Source organism: Corvus cornix, chromosome 1A, assembly GCF_000738735.6.
Source record: "Corvus cornix cornix isolate S_Up_H32 chromosome 1A, ASM73873v5, whole genome shotgun sequence".
Taxonomy (NCBI): Eukaryota; Metazoa; Chordata; class Aves; order Passeriformes; family Corvidae; genus Corvus; species Corvus cornix.
Genome location: NC_047057.1, coordinates 22,486,451 through 22,504,744, shown reverse-complemented (window position 1 = coordinate 22,504,744; position 18,294 = coordinate 22,486,451). Strand labels below are relative to the sequence as shown.

Below are 18,294 nucleotides of genomic sequence, written 5' to 3'. Positions count from 1 at the left end.
GAAGATCTTCAGGGTTGTCAATTATTTTAAACTCTTTTAGACTTTTTCTACAGATAATACCACACTCTGGAGCTAAAACAGTACTGTAGGAGGGATCTACGGACCTGCGTAACCTCATCAGAAAACATCTGATGAACACTACGTTAAAATGTTTTAAGTTGATGTTCACAAAAAGGGAATTTAGCTCTTTCCAAACCTTCAATGCAGGCTCTACAGTTTGCTTACACGGCCAACTAACTACCACACAAGGCTTCAGAAAAGCTCCCAAGCCCTTGTAAGGCAGCAAGGATCCAGGGAGAGGCAGCAGCTCTGGGAACTACTGGCTAACAGTGCAAAACACAAGTGACAATGTTCATTGCTCAGTAAGGGCAATGCCCAGTCTTAAGAGAAGATAAAACCATGAAGAGAGGGGCCTTTGCTATTCTGCATGATGCTTATTCTCTATTCTAAACTTTGCAGGGTTTCACAGCACAATTATCAAAGCAATATACATATCAAGGGAAAATTCAGAATAACAACCTGTCTGGGCACTGGTCCCAGAAGCTGACATAAGGAACCCATCAAAATGGGCACTGTCTTGAGAATGTTATTTTTCACATTTATATCCTCACTTCATATTTCTTACCACTTTTCTAAGAAAATAAAGCAATCAATCAAAGTGATGGAATTTGAAGACAGGACATGATAAATAAGGCTTTTCAATCACACTGAAATTCCCCAAAGCCAATTTCCCCAAAGACAATTTCAAATGCTACAGTCCTAAATATATTTGATGAAAGGCCCCATTTTTGCCACACACACAAAATTCATACTGTAGTCAACAGATTTTCATTCAGGATCTAAATAAAATTAATGTACTCTATGATAATTGTACCAGAGTAAATTAAAAGATCTCAATGTCTTTGCTCATTTCACTGTTTCATTTTCTAAACAGCAGCAAACACACAGAAAACGAAGCAAGTATGCATTCTATGAAATTTCAAAAAAAACCACAAACAACAAAATGTAACATAATTGGACTTGGTGGGGGGCAGGACAACAAAACCTGTCACGTTGGCATCTTCTTTTGTTCAACTGGAAGGCAGTTTAGTTATACTATTTCCCAAATTTGTTTTTAATTACAGAGAAACTGGACGCATTTTAATACTTTTGATAACTTAAAGAGATGAAGGTGGATGCTGGTCACAATTTAAAAATGCTCCACCATAGCAATATTCAAACTCAGTTCATTTGTTGCCTAGAGAAAACACCCACTAATGGAGAGCAATAACATTAATTCCTACATCTCCTGCAGTACACAGACACATAACTGAGATAAATTATGCCCAATCTAGATAGACTGTTTTCCTCCATTTAATGATGTTTTTATAGTTCTAATACACGTTCAAAATCAGTTTCAAAACTGAGAAACACCCAGCCAGCCCTGTTAACTTCACATTCATGCATTTTATTTCTGCTTATGTAACATTTTCATAGTTGATAGCCTGCAATTAAGCAGTACATAAATATACTTTCCTCAGCAAAAGTAGAAGTTTGTCACTAAGTGGGGAGCTCTTGTTGACAAGTCATATGTAGTATAAAACTTTGCAGCAATCATTCAGAAGAATCAGCTTCAGATTCCTACAAAGCTACGGATTAAAGGCTTGATTCATATGTATTAAACAGGCTATTTTATACTTTCAGTCTAGAAATAGAAAAAGCATGTATTTCTTATTTAGCATATATTACTAATTTACTATATCATAGAATAAGAACCTGAACTGAAGTAAGGCACTTCTCTGAGCAGAAAAGGTAAGCCATCAGCAAACTCAACCAATCTTTTGTACAACCAAATTTTGAGTATACTCAGAAGTATATTAAAGCAAATTTTAAAATTAAAAACTAAAGCAAACTAAAATTAAAACAAAATTCATTTAATTACAATGAATTTTGAGTATACTAAAAATTATGCCAGAAAATGAAAGAAAATATTGAACATTCAAGTTTGGGGGTTTTTTTTAAGGTATCAACTCCTACCAATCATTTTATCTAGGCTGCAGTTCCCAATCACAAGATGGGCAGAGCTCCTCTTGTCCTCAGACCACAACAAACCTCCAAAGCCACATCATCATCTTCACACTTCCCTCACAACCATGCTCTTTCTAAGGTCAGTCTGTTCATGAAACTGCACCAAAGGTGAAGCTCATCAGAATAAAAGCAATTCGGGAAGACTAGGACAATTGAAAAATAGCTTTCAATATTCAGCAGGGACAACATGATTCCTGCCAAAAATACTTTCAAGCAGAACTGTAAGCCACCTTCCTTTCTGCAAAAATTAAATTGCGAAGGATTCCAGTTTAATACTATAGAAAGTTCTGAGTTCCCAGCAAAAAATCACAGCACAGCTACAACAAAACAAGTTATCAGTCCCAGACAAACCAAACTCCAGTTTTCTGAAGTACTACAAAGAATTTTTCTGAAGTACCAGAAAGGACTGGCCAAATATTTACATAAACCAATTTTAGGCTAGCGAGGCTAATCTTATCAGGCTCCCTCTCAAACCACCAGACTATGCAAGTTTGGTTTGAATCACTTTCTAAAAAAGCTTTTTCCCTTCAGCTCTCCAAAGCAGAAGTTAGGCAGATTAGTCTTGGAAGTGTATGTTGGTTTTGCATGATACTGATAAACTTATTAGCAAGCGTACTGTAAGAATCTGTTAAACACCCCACAGGCAAGAGCCATGAAAAGAAACATTTTGCCAACAAAATATTGTATGTATCTCAAAGAGAAATTAAGTATTTTTGTGGCTGATACAACCAAACAAAGCCTGTCCCTTTTTGAAATGGATTCCGCAAAAACGAATTTTTGCTAAGTGCTGAATCCATCCAAAATGCTCTGCGGTACAGTAGGGGAAGAACCATAAATATGCCCCCTTCAGATTTCTTTAAAAAAAAAGCGCCAAGCAGCCTTTCTTTTATCAAGTGGGTCTTAACACAGCCCTTATGTCCTACATAATAATCATCTTTAGCTATTAATTTTCTACAAATAGAACCAAAAGAACTTGAACATATGAAGTGCCCAGAGAACCACTTTCCTGGAATATGGCATGGGCATGAAATGTTACCAAAAGAGATGACAGAAGAAAACCTTGCACTTTAGACACTGCATTCCAATGACTAATACTTCTCAGAAATTTTTGCGCTTCCTGGGCTCAAAGAGCAATTTTTCATTGAGTGACACTGGTTACATAATCCTGCCTTTTCACCTAAGAATGAAGCAGGGGGCAAATGAATGTTCTACTGCTTCCATACACTCCTTGAAGGCTCTCTACTACAGACTTCTATGGTATTAACAGTAGCAACAGTATTACAAAAAGCAACCTTTATTGCAGAGCGAGCCACAATTTTTAGTTTTTCAAAATGTGTAAGAGACTGACAGGCCCCAGAAGAAGCCTGAATGGCTTTCTCATTCAGGGACTGACACTTCTAAAGCATAATCAGTGCTGTCAGTGCTGTGAGCCTTGCCAGAAGGCAGGAGAGCATCTACAAGTAGCTGTTGAAAAAAAAACAGCCTCTGCCACTGTCTTTAAGTTCCTTAGCACAGACTGGCCTCCTGAGGCACCGGCCTTTTGGCAGCTCTATCTTCTCTCTTCCTAGTGGAAGAACACAGCCTTCTAGGATGGATGTCAGAAACTCCAGATTAGATTAAATAATTTCTGTTCATAGAGCCAATACCATACAAATTAATTTCCCCGAAACTTGATTGTTTACTGGCAATAGCCAATATTCATTTTGGCTTGTTCATACAGCGAATCTCCTCTGCTTCAGAGGTGTTGCTCCATAGCTCTTGAACAAGAGCCATGCAACACATTCTTGTAAGAACAGGTCTTAAACAGCCTTAAAGAGACTAGGTGAAAATAAAATGGTTCTTTGGGTACTCTTCCATAATGTAGAGCTACACCATCCACTGGAGAAATGTTCATGCTGCAGCATCTGAAAGCATGATTCTCAGGCCCATCCTCCTTCCTATACACCCTGTATTACTCTAAAAGCAATCCAGTGAAGAATGCACCTCTTCTCAGGTCCTCATAACTACATAACTGAGACATGCCTTCTGTTGCTGTTGGACTACCTGGACTGTTGGTCATTCTGCTGTTACTGAATGGACAATTATAGGTCTTCAGAGGTCTGTCAGCATAAAAAAATGCCAGCTAACAAAGTTTCCAGACAAAAGTGACTTTAGACAATATTTGTGAGAACAGAGTTTTTGCAAAGAACATATTTACTTGTTTTTATAATTTTCACCCTAAAAACAGTAATGTCTTGTTACCGTGAGGACCTCCCTTATCCACTTTGAGTTCAAACAGGTTCTCGCCTTGTTTTAAGGCTTTTTTTGTAACTCTTCAAATAATCATACTGTAATGTAGAGAGAAAGAGTATTTTCACAAGAAGCTTCTATGCATGCTCAGAGTACAACAACTGAATTAGCTGCCTCCTAGCATGAGACCTGTTAACAAGAGAGCTCTCATCCTCCAAAGGGATTCTCAAAAGCATCCTTCACTGTACATTTCACCAAAGTATTCTTCCACTTACCCTGCAGTAGCTTGATGGTATGGTGCCTAATTTATAACTAGTCTTAAATTATTTCATACATAATTTTAAAATTTTGGATTGGAACAAATTTGAACTCCAACCTCACTGATATAAAATAAACACTCCAAAGTTTAAGCACATCTCAGATTTTAACTGCACTGCCACTAACCCATCTCACTTCCAGGTAAGGGTGGGTGGATGGCTTCATTCTTCCTTCTTTCCTCCCCCTGTTTCAGCATTAACAAATAATATTCATAAACACTTTCCATAAACACAACTACTCTACAAACAAATTACTCCGTTGCACTGCAAATGATGAATTTGGAAAATTATTGGATCAGGAAGAATGTACAAAACCTTCCAATATATCCACAGTTTTCTCCTTACCTCCTGATAAAGGTCACTGAGATCCTCATGATGTGCCTGCTTAGAGCATCCTGGGAATTCTCTGACACAACAGGAGTCAGGCGGCCAGTCCAATTCTGTCATTTCTAGCCAGTCTGTGAAGTACACCACGCCACAACATTTAAACTGCAAAGGAAGGATTAGCCAAGATCAGTAATAATTATGCTACTTCTTCAGTAGGTAAAGTAGGTCAGCAAAAAACCTAAGTTCCTAATACCAACTTCCAAAACATTTACATAGAACTAAAAACATCTACAAGTGCTTCCATGTATCTTGTTTTGCTGTACTTTGACATAAAAGTCACATGAAAAATGTAATGTAGTGACCAATGAATACTTCAGAAACAGCCAATGATACTGCTCTGTGCTTTAAATCCCAATTGCTTCCTCAAAGGATGCTTCACAGAAATTGTCCTATCTCGGGATTCTCCTGGCCTTACTATAGGGAACTAACACAATTTCATGTCAAAATGGGGACTAACGAACAAGTATACTGGTGGCTAAAAGGAGTAGCTGAAAAAGGTCTTACTAGTGGACTATTCTTGCAAGGCTACAACTACAGACATATTTGTTGAAAACAGAAAAGCACAGATTTACCTGAATATAGAAAAAAAAAGTTAAAAGAGTAAGCAAAAATGTATAGAAATCACAAACGCTGAAAGGAAAACTGAAACGGGAAGGAAGGGGTATCACATTAAAATAAATACTGCAACAGAATCAACCTTAAAAAAAAGAAGTTTGGCTGCAAAGCAGATGAGCTGTAATTGCCTATAAAACCCACCAGGACTAACAACCTCCTCTGCAAAGCACACCCTGAGATTTAAAGCCAAATGACCAGTCTACCACATTAGCAGCTGCTTTCACATAGAAAAGGGATGAAGCTGCTACATTAGATTTGGTTTGGCACTGGATGTGGACTTGACATGACTGAAAACACGCTTTGCTGCAGAAACAAGATGCTACTTTTTTCTGCCTGGATGTCCTCCAGGACCAGCCTGAGTGTAAGTCATTCCCTGGTTCCTTTGATCCACAAGCTTGGAACGTATTTGCCCCTCTTAACCCGCTTCAGAGCCAGAGTCCTGTACTCCACACCACTCATTGTTCACCATCAAGCAGATCAGTGCCCAGACATGTTGGCACACACTGTGCCTTTAATTCATCAGTCCTCTTAAAAATCTCACTTCTTCCTTCTTTACCACAGCTCTCATGTCTCAGTTTTTAGTGGTTTGTTACTCAGTCAAAATCCTCCCCCCGCTGGACTTTATGGAAAGCTCAAGCTTTGGCTTCTCATTGCAATTGCAAAGACCATCTCATTAAATATCCTTTTCTTACTCTTGGATCTTTTCTTCCCCAGCCCAGTTCTTGCTTCCTGACTTCAGCTGACCCTTTCCATCTTTCTTAGCATGGTCACAACTCTGATATTAAACCAGCAAGAGGACTGGGGGAGAACGCATTTCCCATCTATCTCAGCTGTTAAAAGATACAGAAGAAAGAATACCAAGCTGATCAGGGCTGAATCTCTGGTAACAGAATTGTAATTACAATTCTGCTGACTGAAGAAGGGCCACAAGTAAAGTGCTTATTCAGACATAAAGCACATACCAGGCTCATACATCCAGCATCTGAACTATAAGTAGATGGAGTATGAATGAGAGTCCACCAATTAAGTAGAAACTGTAAAAGAGCTTTCTCAGTTCTCCAAATCATTCATCACGGTCACAGATGCCATACGGAAAATCTAACTTCTAAAACTTCTTCTAACAACTAAAAGGAAGTTCTTCTTCCCTAGAAAAATTAAGGCTTAGTTGAAGTTTTACTATTAATATTCATATTATAACCAGCCATTATGATGAAACTACAACAACTAGGAGGATAAGAGGCAGTATTTAATTTAATCAACCTATACATTTAAACCAGGATACAGTACCAGCTCTATTCAATGAAAACTGATTGAGACCACTTGATTATATTATCTCAGGTACAGAACAGACATAAACACTCTACCTGCATATGAAGAATTACTCAGTTTCACAGAGCAGTTGTATGGCCAGAGCAGGGAACTGGGGGTGGGGGGGGGGGGGGGGGGGGGGGGATGGTGCTGGTGTGTAACCTCTTTCTTTCAGGTTTTAGTATAAATACAGACTAACCAAGTGCTGCCAGGAAATGTTTAAATAAACAGGAAATCTGTACAACAATGATAGATTTCAACATTTCAACAAGGGCAGCACAATGACAGGTATTTAAAGAGTTCTGTTCCTGCACGTGAGTTATATTTGGAGTTAATGGGTTTTACCTTGGGCAATTTCATGTTTCTGTAACATAATACTTCATTCTATAAAAACAGTTCTGAATTTTAGTAGGCTAGAGGGCAAAGCTGTGAATACAAGGAAGCTTTTTGGTTTGTTTCCCACCCCCCAGTCAAAGGAAATAAAAACCCTCATCACTTTCACAAACCTCGGCCAAAGAGACAGTGTTGGCATCTTTTTGGAAACTTCCTTTCCCATTCCTTTCCAGCTAAACATATCTTAACCATGACAGCTCCATGAAAGGAAACTAACAGAGCCTATGGGAAGGGGAGCACAGTTTAATATTAAAACAACATATAGACACATTCATTTTACTTTACCTGCAGATTTTTAATTTTATATATATCATATCCTTCAACATTACAGTAATCCTAAAAGGTAATGGTGTCCTAACCTTACTGAAAAAGGATATGAGAATGTTAGCAATTTAAATGAATTTATTAACATTCTGGTTTTGGTGTTTAATTACCTTTAGGGCCTACAAACTAAAGAATTGGATACCAAGTGATGTCAAAAGACAGCATCACTACACAGTGTTTCATACCAAATGAACTTGCATTTATTTGCCTATTCACTTAAAACCAAACCTTTTTCCTTAGCAGATAAATAACACTCACTGAGCAGGTATTACTTTAGTTCATGAATTAACCGTCATCTTACCTCCCTCTGGAAGAAATTCCAAGCATGGGTCAGCCACTGGTACCTAGGTAGGCCATAATTGGTCATCCTGGCTTTCAGTGTGATCATATCGGACCACTGCACTGGAACCTGGAGCAAGGAGAGATAGGTGACTCACACAATGGATCAGAAGGCTTGTGGCTCCAAACCCACAGGTTCCATCTATACTGAGATCTTTCCAGTGCAATGACTAAAATAACTTTGTATACAAATAAAACAGGAAACCAAGTGTTGCAATTTTTATGATACAATACTTTACAAGACCTTCTTAAAATATCAAGGAAAAGTTATTTGTTTCCTTTGCTTACAAATTAATGTAAACTGAAAAGCAGTTACATTTTGGAGAGATTATGGGATGATTTGGTACAATTTATTTGTATCATTACCAGATTGTTTACCTGGCATAAAACTTGGACTGAGTTCCATCCAAGTTATCAGGGATGGTATCTGTTTGACCCATTTTAGATATTCCCATGGTGTTGTCTTAGATAATAGAAATAAACAGGCAGCCAAATGGGGAAATTCATCTCAAGATAAATAACTTAAACAGAGCAGATGAATCATTCTCTTTAAGTCTGAAATCCACTTCACTAAGGTGAAGAACTTTGATTTAAATGTCTAATTTCTACATATATAAAATTAATTGAGATGAATTCTACCCCAGGAGTTTTTTCAGCCATTTTCTGGCTTTGTCTGGAGTCCTGCATGCAGGTATCCTGAATGTGCTCCATTTCAGTAACTTGCTCAAAAACTGTAACAAGGAAGAGTAGACAAGGCCCAATGACCTTTTTTTCCCAACACACTCACAGCCTTGTGAAAATTTTTCTTCTGAAAGGATTCTGAAAGATTTTTCTTACAAATGTGACAACTCAGAAGTGAGGTGCTGGTGCACTCCATTGTCTGAATACAACACCTCAGTTAGCAATTTATTGCAGAGGCAAGCGCTGTGGCACCTGACATACAGTGAAGTTACGAGTAAAGATCAAAACCTCACTTCAATTCAGCAGCACAAATTTCAGTGTGCCAAAACAAAACAAGGATCTGAAGACTGCAGTCACCATTCTAGGAGCACATACCATCCATGCTGAGTTTTGCCTTGTTTACATCAGCCTTAACAGTCAAGCTAAAAGAAACCACAACTGCAGTATCAGCTGTCACTTGAATGGGAGGGGAGCCCAGCCCCTCTAGCAGCGGTGACTTTGCTCTCCTGTTTAATTTGAAGCTAACAGTAAGGGCATTCTGTAAGTAGCAACAAATGTTATCTAAGGAAAGAAAATTTGTACAATACTTCCCAAGGAAGCTGGTCTTCATTGTGCTAGATGCTCTACAAAAATATAGGGACTACCACTGCCTGCCTGAACCCATAATACAAATAGGAACAATTGATAACATTTCATTACCACTGCTAAGTTATGGTACATTTTAGATGCCCTAGCAAAGCTTCATATCATCAATATATTAATAAGGTCCCAGAAATTTAACATGCCTTTCACTTAGCAGATTTTTGCATTGAACTCACTATTGTTCACATGAAAAATATGTTATCGGTAGCGTACTAAAGATACGTAAAAGCATGATCACAGAATATTTCTGTCACGAACATTTACACTGGTCACTATAATAAATTGATTTATTTTTGTACTCAATGCATTTATCTTTCCTCTGCATTGCAAGCTAGCACTCTGCTTTTTTTGGATAATAGTTGACAGTGCTGCAATTAAGCTCCTACTTGCTAGACTGTTTTTTATTAACTTATTTGAGTTAAACACAGTCCAAGGTTATGCCTGCAACACACTACATCCAACTTCTTCACGAAATCAATGGAAGGCAGGGGAAAAAAAACCCTCAAGAGGTGAGAGAAGGAAATTAAAAGCAAAGCAAAACAATCTAAACCCCACTGTAGGAAAGCAATATGAATGCTGGAGCTAAGGAGGCATTTCAGAATCTGTGTGTTTTGACTGCTGCAAGAATGCCAACAGGTAAAACTGGACAGGTAATAGGTATATTGATGTACCTACTAAATATCTTTCTGTCAGCTCATATACGTGGTAGTGCACAATAATACATGATTAAGATACATTTGTTTGACTATATACCAATACTCATGTGTAGACAAACAAAAACTAGAGATGCTGGTTTGACTTTAACCTAAGTTCTATAAAGTTCAGTCTGCCACTGAGATCTAATTACTCATTATTATTTCTCTAATGACTATCAAAGCTTGATCAACACCTAAATAAGCCAAGAACCCACACTGGCTTTTCAATCTTGTGGGTGGAATAAATTAGTCATGAGGCACACTACATGCTGAGAGCTATCATGAGCTGGAAGGAAAGCTGTTTATGCCAGGACTCTTAGAGCAAGTTGTCCACACACCAAGGAATGCCCATACTGGATCAGCAGAGGCAGTTATGCCTCAGTAACATTTTTGACAATATCACCCACACTACACTACACACCCACCTACACTAATGCCAACTGATCTCTGAAACCCACCAGGGGCTCATGTGATTTCATGCTACACTGAAACCAGTATGACATCAAGATACCCCTATGGTTGTAAGAGGGAATCATCTTATCTTTATCGAGTAGGAGGAAGCACATTCTAGGGAATGACCTGCACAGGTATGGAAGAGCCACTGAAAAATAACTGTTCTCTTCCAGACTGCCACATTCCCTATGGTTCTCAGCAGCAAGAAACCCACACCATCACACAAAGAGCAGCAGTGTTAGGACAAAGGGAGTAATAGTAAGAAATCAAGAAAGAGAATAAAACAACAACAACAACAAAAAATGAAAAGACCCAAGCCAACACAGTATTTCAGGAGATAAGGAATAAAAAAAAATACACATAAATAGGGAGAGAAGAAAACAGACAAAGAAAAGCAAGAAAAAAGGCATCTGGGTTTGCTGTGACCCACTGCAGAAGATGCAGGCATGGAATCCAGTGCTGCTTACTTTAGCAAAGGGCTGAAGGGACAGCAGTATTTTCGTCTGGAGGGAAACAGCATGACCAGTGACATAACATATAGTAGGGCTTTGCCAGCCTTTATCAAACTGTCCCAGGTTTGGGTTTCAGTAGAACAGCAGATAAACAAAAGCTTGGGGGTCAGACTAAAACACAGCGTAACTTCAGGGTTTCTAACTGAATAGTGAAGGCTGAAAAAGCATGTTCCAGAGCTGTGAAGGCTATGCAATTTCAGGAGGTTTCCACTGACAAGATTTCTGTGGAAAGATGGATGTTATCTGTAACAGCCATCCTTGGCAAAACCCCTGCAGAGGGCAGCTGCGCCCATAACATGAAGAATGCCTCGTCTGTATTCCCCATTTCAAAATGAATCAATGGAAGCTGACATTTAAAGCAAAGAAATAGCTTTAATTGTTATTATATTAGAACACCTCTCTGGAATCTGTGCTGCTAGGGAATGAATTCTGATGCAAAGTCCTGCCATGTAACTTCAGACTTCAAATCTGCCAGAAATTCCTTTGGTCCAAGTACTGTGTAAATATCAAGAAAGCTCCCTCACATCTTACTACAATATAATTGTCATTCACTGTTGGAAAGACCATTATATTGGGCATATCTTGGCAGTTGAGAGAAAAATATTTGTCCCTCTACTCATAAAAATGTACCAGACTCAGTACAAGATGTAAGGATATAGCAGCCAGCAGTTACATTTCAGTTTAATTTGTTCAACACTTACCTATTTTCTTACATGATGGTTACAAGTCCTCAGTTTGAAAATTAAAGGTTGGTGCAGTTATAAAAACCAGACAGAGATAAAAGCCTCTTCACAAGTTTACAGAAGAGTGTTTTATAGTCAAGACATGTTTTGCTTAAAACTGGCATTTATAGCTTGTGGAGGCAGTGTGCAGAATTTAGCAGACAGCAAGTCCTCTATTGAAAGGATATGCTGTCTGTTTACAATGTAGTACATTCTTTAAAACACAAAGAACTTTTGGGGCAAAATCCTTTCAAATTCTCTCATCTCCTCTCTCAAAATCCTTATTTAAGCTTGAAGTTCATGATTTATCCTCAAAAATATCAAAGACTTCAGTGAGAACCTGCCTAAGCAAGAATTAACATAAAATTAAGTTCTTAAAAGGGGGAATGACTGATTTGGCTCTCAAATATAGAGGGGTTAAGGAGAAACCCAGACAGGGCCTTCCAGACAGACAAGCTCTCCCAGGAGAATTCTCTGTTTAAAATGAAGGCAGTCACTTGAAATTAAACTGTCAGAATAATGAACAGAGATAAACACTACAGCAATTAGAAAACAGCTAGCTAATGGAAAACTTAGTTTTCTTCTGCTGAAAAAATGCAGCCTCCTTTTCTGACTCACCGTTATTTCCTGCTCGTAGGTCCAAACACCACAGGCCAGTTCAATGCAGAATATTACAAGCAAGCTTCCAAAATACTGCAGAAAACAGAATGGTCTTAGCTATTTTTTATCTCTTCAAAATAAAAAAGTTTTCAAAGTTAGATATTGTTAAGTCTTTTTTTCAAAGGTGAAGAACTTTGAAAATATTATTAAAATTTCATGACTGAAGACATAGATATGGAAATGCATTTTTGTAACCAAAATATGAAAGATTCAGGCAGCAAACTTTATGCAAGCTAAGATCATGGAACATTTCTTTCTTGAAAAGTACATTCTTATCAAAGTGATTTAGGTATTTGAGGTCAGGTCTAACTGTACTAACTGTAATATTTAGAGATTAATTGAAGTATCTTTTTTTATTACAAGGTATAACCCTTGAACTATTTAAAAATAGGAAATACAAGTATAAATTAAGAAGTAGAGACCTTGGTAATGAAGCTTAAAAAAACCTGGCCGCTCTAACTAGAAGGAGCGAGAGTTTCTTCTATATAGCATCAACAAACCCTTTCTGAACTGCAGGATAAAGCTACATGGACTTTAAAGCTATTTTAACTGGTGTTCTCTATTAAAAGTGTCCTATTTATCCTTTATTTAAAGCAGAAGTATAGTCTCATTTATTCTTGACTCCAAATTTACTTCCATGTCAGTGGACTGAGCTTCCCTTTGCTCTCGGTATTCGAGACTTTAGGGTCACAATCTTCACGGATTTTAATCTAATTTGAAAATCAAAGAAACACTATCACAATATAAAATAGAATAAATATACAATTCCATTGGTAGGATACAAATGGCTTCTAATTTAGTTATTTCATTCAGGAATCTATTTAGGACACAAAACATGAACTGATGATACGGGGGTTTTTTTTAAAGGGTTAATAAGATGTATTGTTTAAAACAGAGTATAAATCCACAAATATTAGGCTTTAACAGTCATCTACATAACACCTTTTTCATTCATCTGGTCTGGAACTGAGTAATTCAGATACCTTGGCAGCTACTGGTCTTGGCTTATCTCTACTTGCTCAACAAATCTAACTCCCTGAATTAGTGATGTAGATGCACACAGAGACATATAAGAAGTGCATGTAAAAATACTCATGTTAATTTTAAGAGAAATCTGTACCCATACCCTCCCTCTGCAAAAGTCTATCCAATAAATATGGTACTGAAAGAAGGACTCCTGTTTTACTAGTCTTCATCATGTTACATTGCATCTTAACAGTCATTCCAGCTGAACAACACACTGCATTTCCTTACATATCAACACTGTAAGCACACACAGATCCAGTACAAGTCTTCAATAACCAATACGTTCATCCTCCAAAGATCCAAAAGAGGAAAAACATGAATCACACCTTCCAAGAACAATGGTGCTCTCTCTAAGAAATAAAGTCATAAGCTTCTATGCAATGTATCTACTATCACTGCAGCACCTAGTAGCTATGCAAAGGGTTCTTTTAAAAAAACCAAACATGGAAATCTACTTCTAAGTATTCACTTTGAAAGCAGGAAAGAATACCACATACTTTAGTGCCACATGCTCTTTTAATTAATAATTATAATAAAAAATGTTTAAGGGCATTATGACTAATCCCCTTAAATATTATGACTTATACTCTTAAACCAACATTTTTGAGAGGGAGAACAGCTTAATGTTTCAATGAAAAGCGCATTTCACTTCTTGGCTGTCAAAAGAAATCTCAGTGGGCTTATACTCTAACTGAATAACAAGACTGGAACTGTCTGCTATCCCTGAATCTTACACAAAAATCACTGATTGTGGTGAAAGCAACATATCTGGGAGTGTACATATGGCATTCTCTGCAAAACTCTAAATTTGCAGTTCTTTGCAACATTTAATTCATTCATCAAGCTTAACATTTGAAACTTCTTCATCTTTCTCAGGATGTAAGTTAAGAATGTTTGTGGTAGTAGTAGGAGACAGAAAAGCCAAACCCAAGATTTTCGTCCCATTACTGAATACAGCCCAAGATAGAAAACTACTTAGCCAGATTCACTCATAAACCCCTTTTGGGTCTGCCAGGGACTGAGCACTCCTGACTACCTACATCTAGACACATCAGGGCACTGCAGAATCAAGCCTTCTGTCCTCAGAAAGACCATATCTGTTCATAACACAAAAGAGAAAATACACAATGAGTTTACACACAGGAAAGGCCGTGCTCGGAGGTTGTTTCTCTCTGCTGCTGAAGGAGAATATTATACCTCTCTCTTTGTAATCGTTTGCAAAACAAATACTTACATAGCAAGTTTTGTGGGGAAGAAAAAAATCCTCTAACCATTATTTAGATTTATTACCCCTAATTTCCATCTTCCAAATCTAGAAATTATTACTGGCTTCAATGCTTATTCCTTGTCCCCAGTTAAATTCCCACAAGAGTCTGAATGCTAAATGCATCTTCCTGCATTTCCATGCTTCTGGTTCTTGCCAAAAACAGGGACTTTGTTTTAGAGCAGGCTTAACATTTCTTCCTGTGAGTTGAGTGGCTACATGTCGTAAAGATGAGTAACTCACTGAGGAGCACGGTTGTACATCACACTCAAACTGCACCAGGAGGTCACTGATATAACCTTCTACAGAACACCTCCCTCAGAGTACTCTTGGCCTTTGCTGAGATTTTTTTACTGTTTCTTTGTTTCTCTTTTTCTTTTTTTGGCAGAGAGAGGGTAAGAAGGGGAAGGCACACAAGGGAGCGAACAGTTTTGCAAAGACATCTACAAGCTATGATGAAATAAAGCCACAGTTGTGACCACTTTAAGAACTGGAGACCCTTTACAGGGCAAATCCCACAGACTTGTAACACCACCCTTTTGTAGGCAATTGCTAATCACTATCATTCTCTCCTTACTGTGACTACGCAAAATAATCAGAAAATTGAAGTGGTGCCTTGATCCTGTTACGAACACATCAGTTTCACTGAAGGATTTCCTCCAGCAAAACTGTGAAAAACCTAAAATGTTGCTTCCTTGAGAGAAGCTGAACAACTGAAATGCTGGCAGAAAACACTCTTTAGAGAGTAATAAAGTAAAATTATTTGCCAACTTAAAAATAAATAAAGCGTTAGACATTTACTACTCCATACATCATGCTTGTGGCCAAGATACTAAACTTCAGTATACGTAAACTGGATGTTTTCAGTCAGCAGGAGCTGGTTCTCCTGCAACCTCCTTGTTAAGCTTCCTCTAGCACAGGTCACATGGTGGAAGGGAAGGAGAGAGAAGAGAGGCAGGCAGCAGCTCTGTAAAGCAGTCATTTTCCAACAGGAACATTACATCTAATACCTGGAACATTGCACAAGCACTTGGATTTGCAGCACTGACAGACTGCAGGGGCTTACACAACTCTTTTTCTAGCACATCAGTCCTGAAAGAGAGGTGAAGGACCTGGGGGCTCAGGAGAATCCTGTTCTCCTTCCTTTCTTGTGCAAGAGACTAAACATTTAAGAAGTGGGAATTACTGAAGTCATTACTGTGAAAACCAGTTTCAGAGATACAGAGACATGAAGGACCAAGGAAAGATAGTAAAGATATCCCCTACGTAATCACCAGGCCGTGTTCTGCTGGAATACTCCTCATGTGGTACAGGTGCAGAAGTGACCACAGTCAATATTCAAATCCTGAAACCTCCAATACCCACACGCAACAACAGCACGGAATCCCACCACTGAAATACTACCTACTAGTGCAGAGATGCTACCAGCTTGTAACACCTACTGCAACTTGCAACAGCCTCCACAGAGCTCTTGCTCCTGTGCAAGTCAAACAACCCCAAGCTCACATCTACAGGGAATTCATATATAAGACGGAAAGGACAGGGGGATAGTGAATGCAAATCCCATTACTATAATTTCAGCCACAGAAGGGAGGTAACCATCAAGTAAATAAAGACAAAAACCAAACCAAACCAAAACCAACACCTACCAAAAAAAAAAAAAACCCAGGGACTAGTACTGAATAGGTTTTGTCCTAATTCAAATAGTTATCTGCATAAAGGCTATCAGACCATGATAAAGCACTAAAAACCATACATGGTATTTTCAGATAGGCATTAAAAAATCAATGTAATTAAAACCTATTTTTATAAAGATCTGTATAGACTGTTTAAATATAATCAAAAATTTTAGTGTGAATAAAATTTCTGCACACTACAGTGGCACCCCCACAAGAGGGTTCAAGCTCCCTATATGCCAGTGTACACCAGCGCTCCATACATGGAGCATATATGCTCTGGCATAGGCCCAAAATGTCTTCCTATCTCTCCATCTAAGGCTAAAAACTAAGCTACAAAATTAGTTAATCCTAAATAAATTACAACAGGCTTTTTTGCTATTACATTTTTTCTACCAAACTAAGCTGATGTCCACCACCACCAAATACATTCCAGGAATGTATTTCTTTCTTGATCATCTCAACCACTTAGATGAAAACACGAATAAAAATACTAAATGCAAGCACAAAATCATTCTTACTGAATCTAAGGCATTTTAAATTTGTTTAAAAGGTGTTTGTTCCAACAACTCCCATTCTGTTCAGAGAGTAATAGCAAAGAGCACACACATGAAGTGTCTCCCAACATAAAATCTCTCCCTCATGGCCTTCCATCCTGCAGAGTACAGGATTTTTTTGTTGCAATTGTGGGCAACTTAGGGAAGGATGTAAAGCATGAAGCACAATGTCTTATGTCTTTTGCAGAGATGCAATATAAAACTCTTACTGTAGTTTTCTAGAGATTTTGTGTTGAACACACCACGTGATTTCTGCAGTTAATAACCTAATGTAATTTGTCTATGCTTTTCAGGCAACAGGTGAAAAGAACGGGTGACAAATAATCTGTCACCAACATAGCAACAGGATGACAGAGGAAACTGAGACTTCACAAAACACAGTACATGGAGAGAGATTTTCAGTTCTTCTCAGAGATTTTTTCACAGCAGAAATACTGAATTCTAACTACATTTAGCAAAGGAAAACTTGAGTTAAAACTCTATTGCCCTACAGTAGTTTCCTTCAGCACAACAGCCAGGGCAATTATCAACAGCCAGTGCCCTCCTTCAGCCACCATGATGATCCCACAAATCATCATGATACAAAATCAGCATGACTGTCCTCTGAGGATGCCCTTCTGAACCCTGTGTAAACATTATGTCAGAAACAAAGCTAAGACCAGGAACTCTTACAGAAATTTGGTGACTTTTGGCATTTAGTGACCAAGTCACTATGGCACTCTGCTGCCGAGCAGCCCAAGCAGATAAGGGCTGCCATCCTACAAAGCTGAGTGCACCCAAGTATATTCTGGAAGTGATGGGTTTTTTCCACACGTGATTTTTTTACTCTGCCACTGATGGCTTCAGTAATTTGTTGCCAATGACCTACAAAATGCTTCATCAGCAAGTAGCTTCTATAACCAGTAAAACTGGGCTGTTAGCCTATGCACAAGGAGAATGAAAGACCTGAACACATCTGCAGTCATGCTCCCTCGAGCCTGCTCATACCAGTGATCGTTTTGTTTGCAGTTTGCAAGTGCGACTTAGAAGCAAGAGCCATGAATGTGAACAGAGACAGGGTTCTGTGTCAACTCAAATTTCATCAGAAGTAGGAAGGCACAAGAATGGTTTAATTTATCTTTTTCCTTGCTCAGACCTTATTGTTTTTACGTTGCATCATGCGCTTTTCTGTTCTGACAGCTTCCTAGTTAACTACTGTCAACCTGAGGAGACTTCAGAATCTATTTAAATAATGCATAGAGAACAAATATATCCCATCACACAACACAGTCAGAATACTGACTTGTTAAGCCCACTTCCAGACAGTGAAGCAAGAGTGCGTTCTGTGTATGAAAGCAAATAGCAATGGCAGGCAGGGGCTAACTACTGGAGTCAGAAGTTGCAAGAAAGTGAAGAAAAGCGAGAGCATGGAGAGCTTTTGGAGAACT

The 18,294-nt window shown here is 38.3% G+C and overlaps 1 protein-coding gene across 2 annotated transcripts in view; it reads right to left on the bottom strand.

Annotated features, from left to right (window-relative positions):
* The window catches only part of TSPAN12 (tetraspanin 12), a 56,754-nt gene that overhangs the window by 1,923 nt on the left and 36,537 nt on the right, over window positions 1–18,294 (bottom strand). For both annotated transcript variants that reach the window (XM_039570534.1, XM_039570535.1), the window contains exons 5-7: window positions 12,303–12,377; window positions 7,942–8,049; window positions 4,959–5,102 (exon numbers count right to left, since the gene is read on the bottom strand). In XM_039570534.1, coding sequence (XP_039426468.1) covers window positions 4,959–5,102; window positions 7,942–8,049; window positions 12,303–12,377 — 327 coding nt within the window. The remainder of the gene's footprint in view (window positions 1–4,958; window positions 5,103–7,941; window positions 8,050–12,302; window positions 12,378–18,294) is intronic.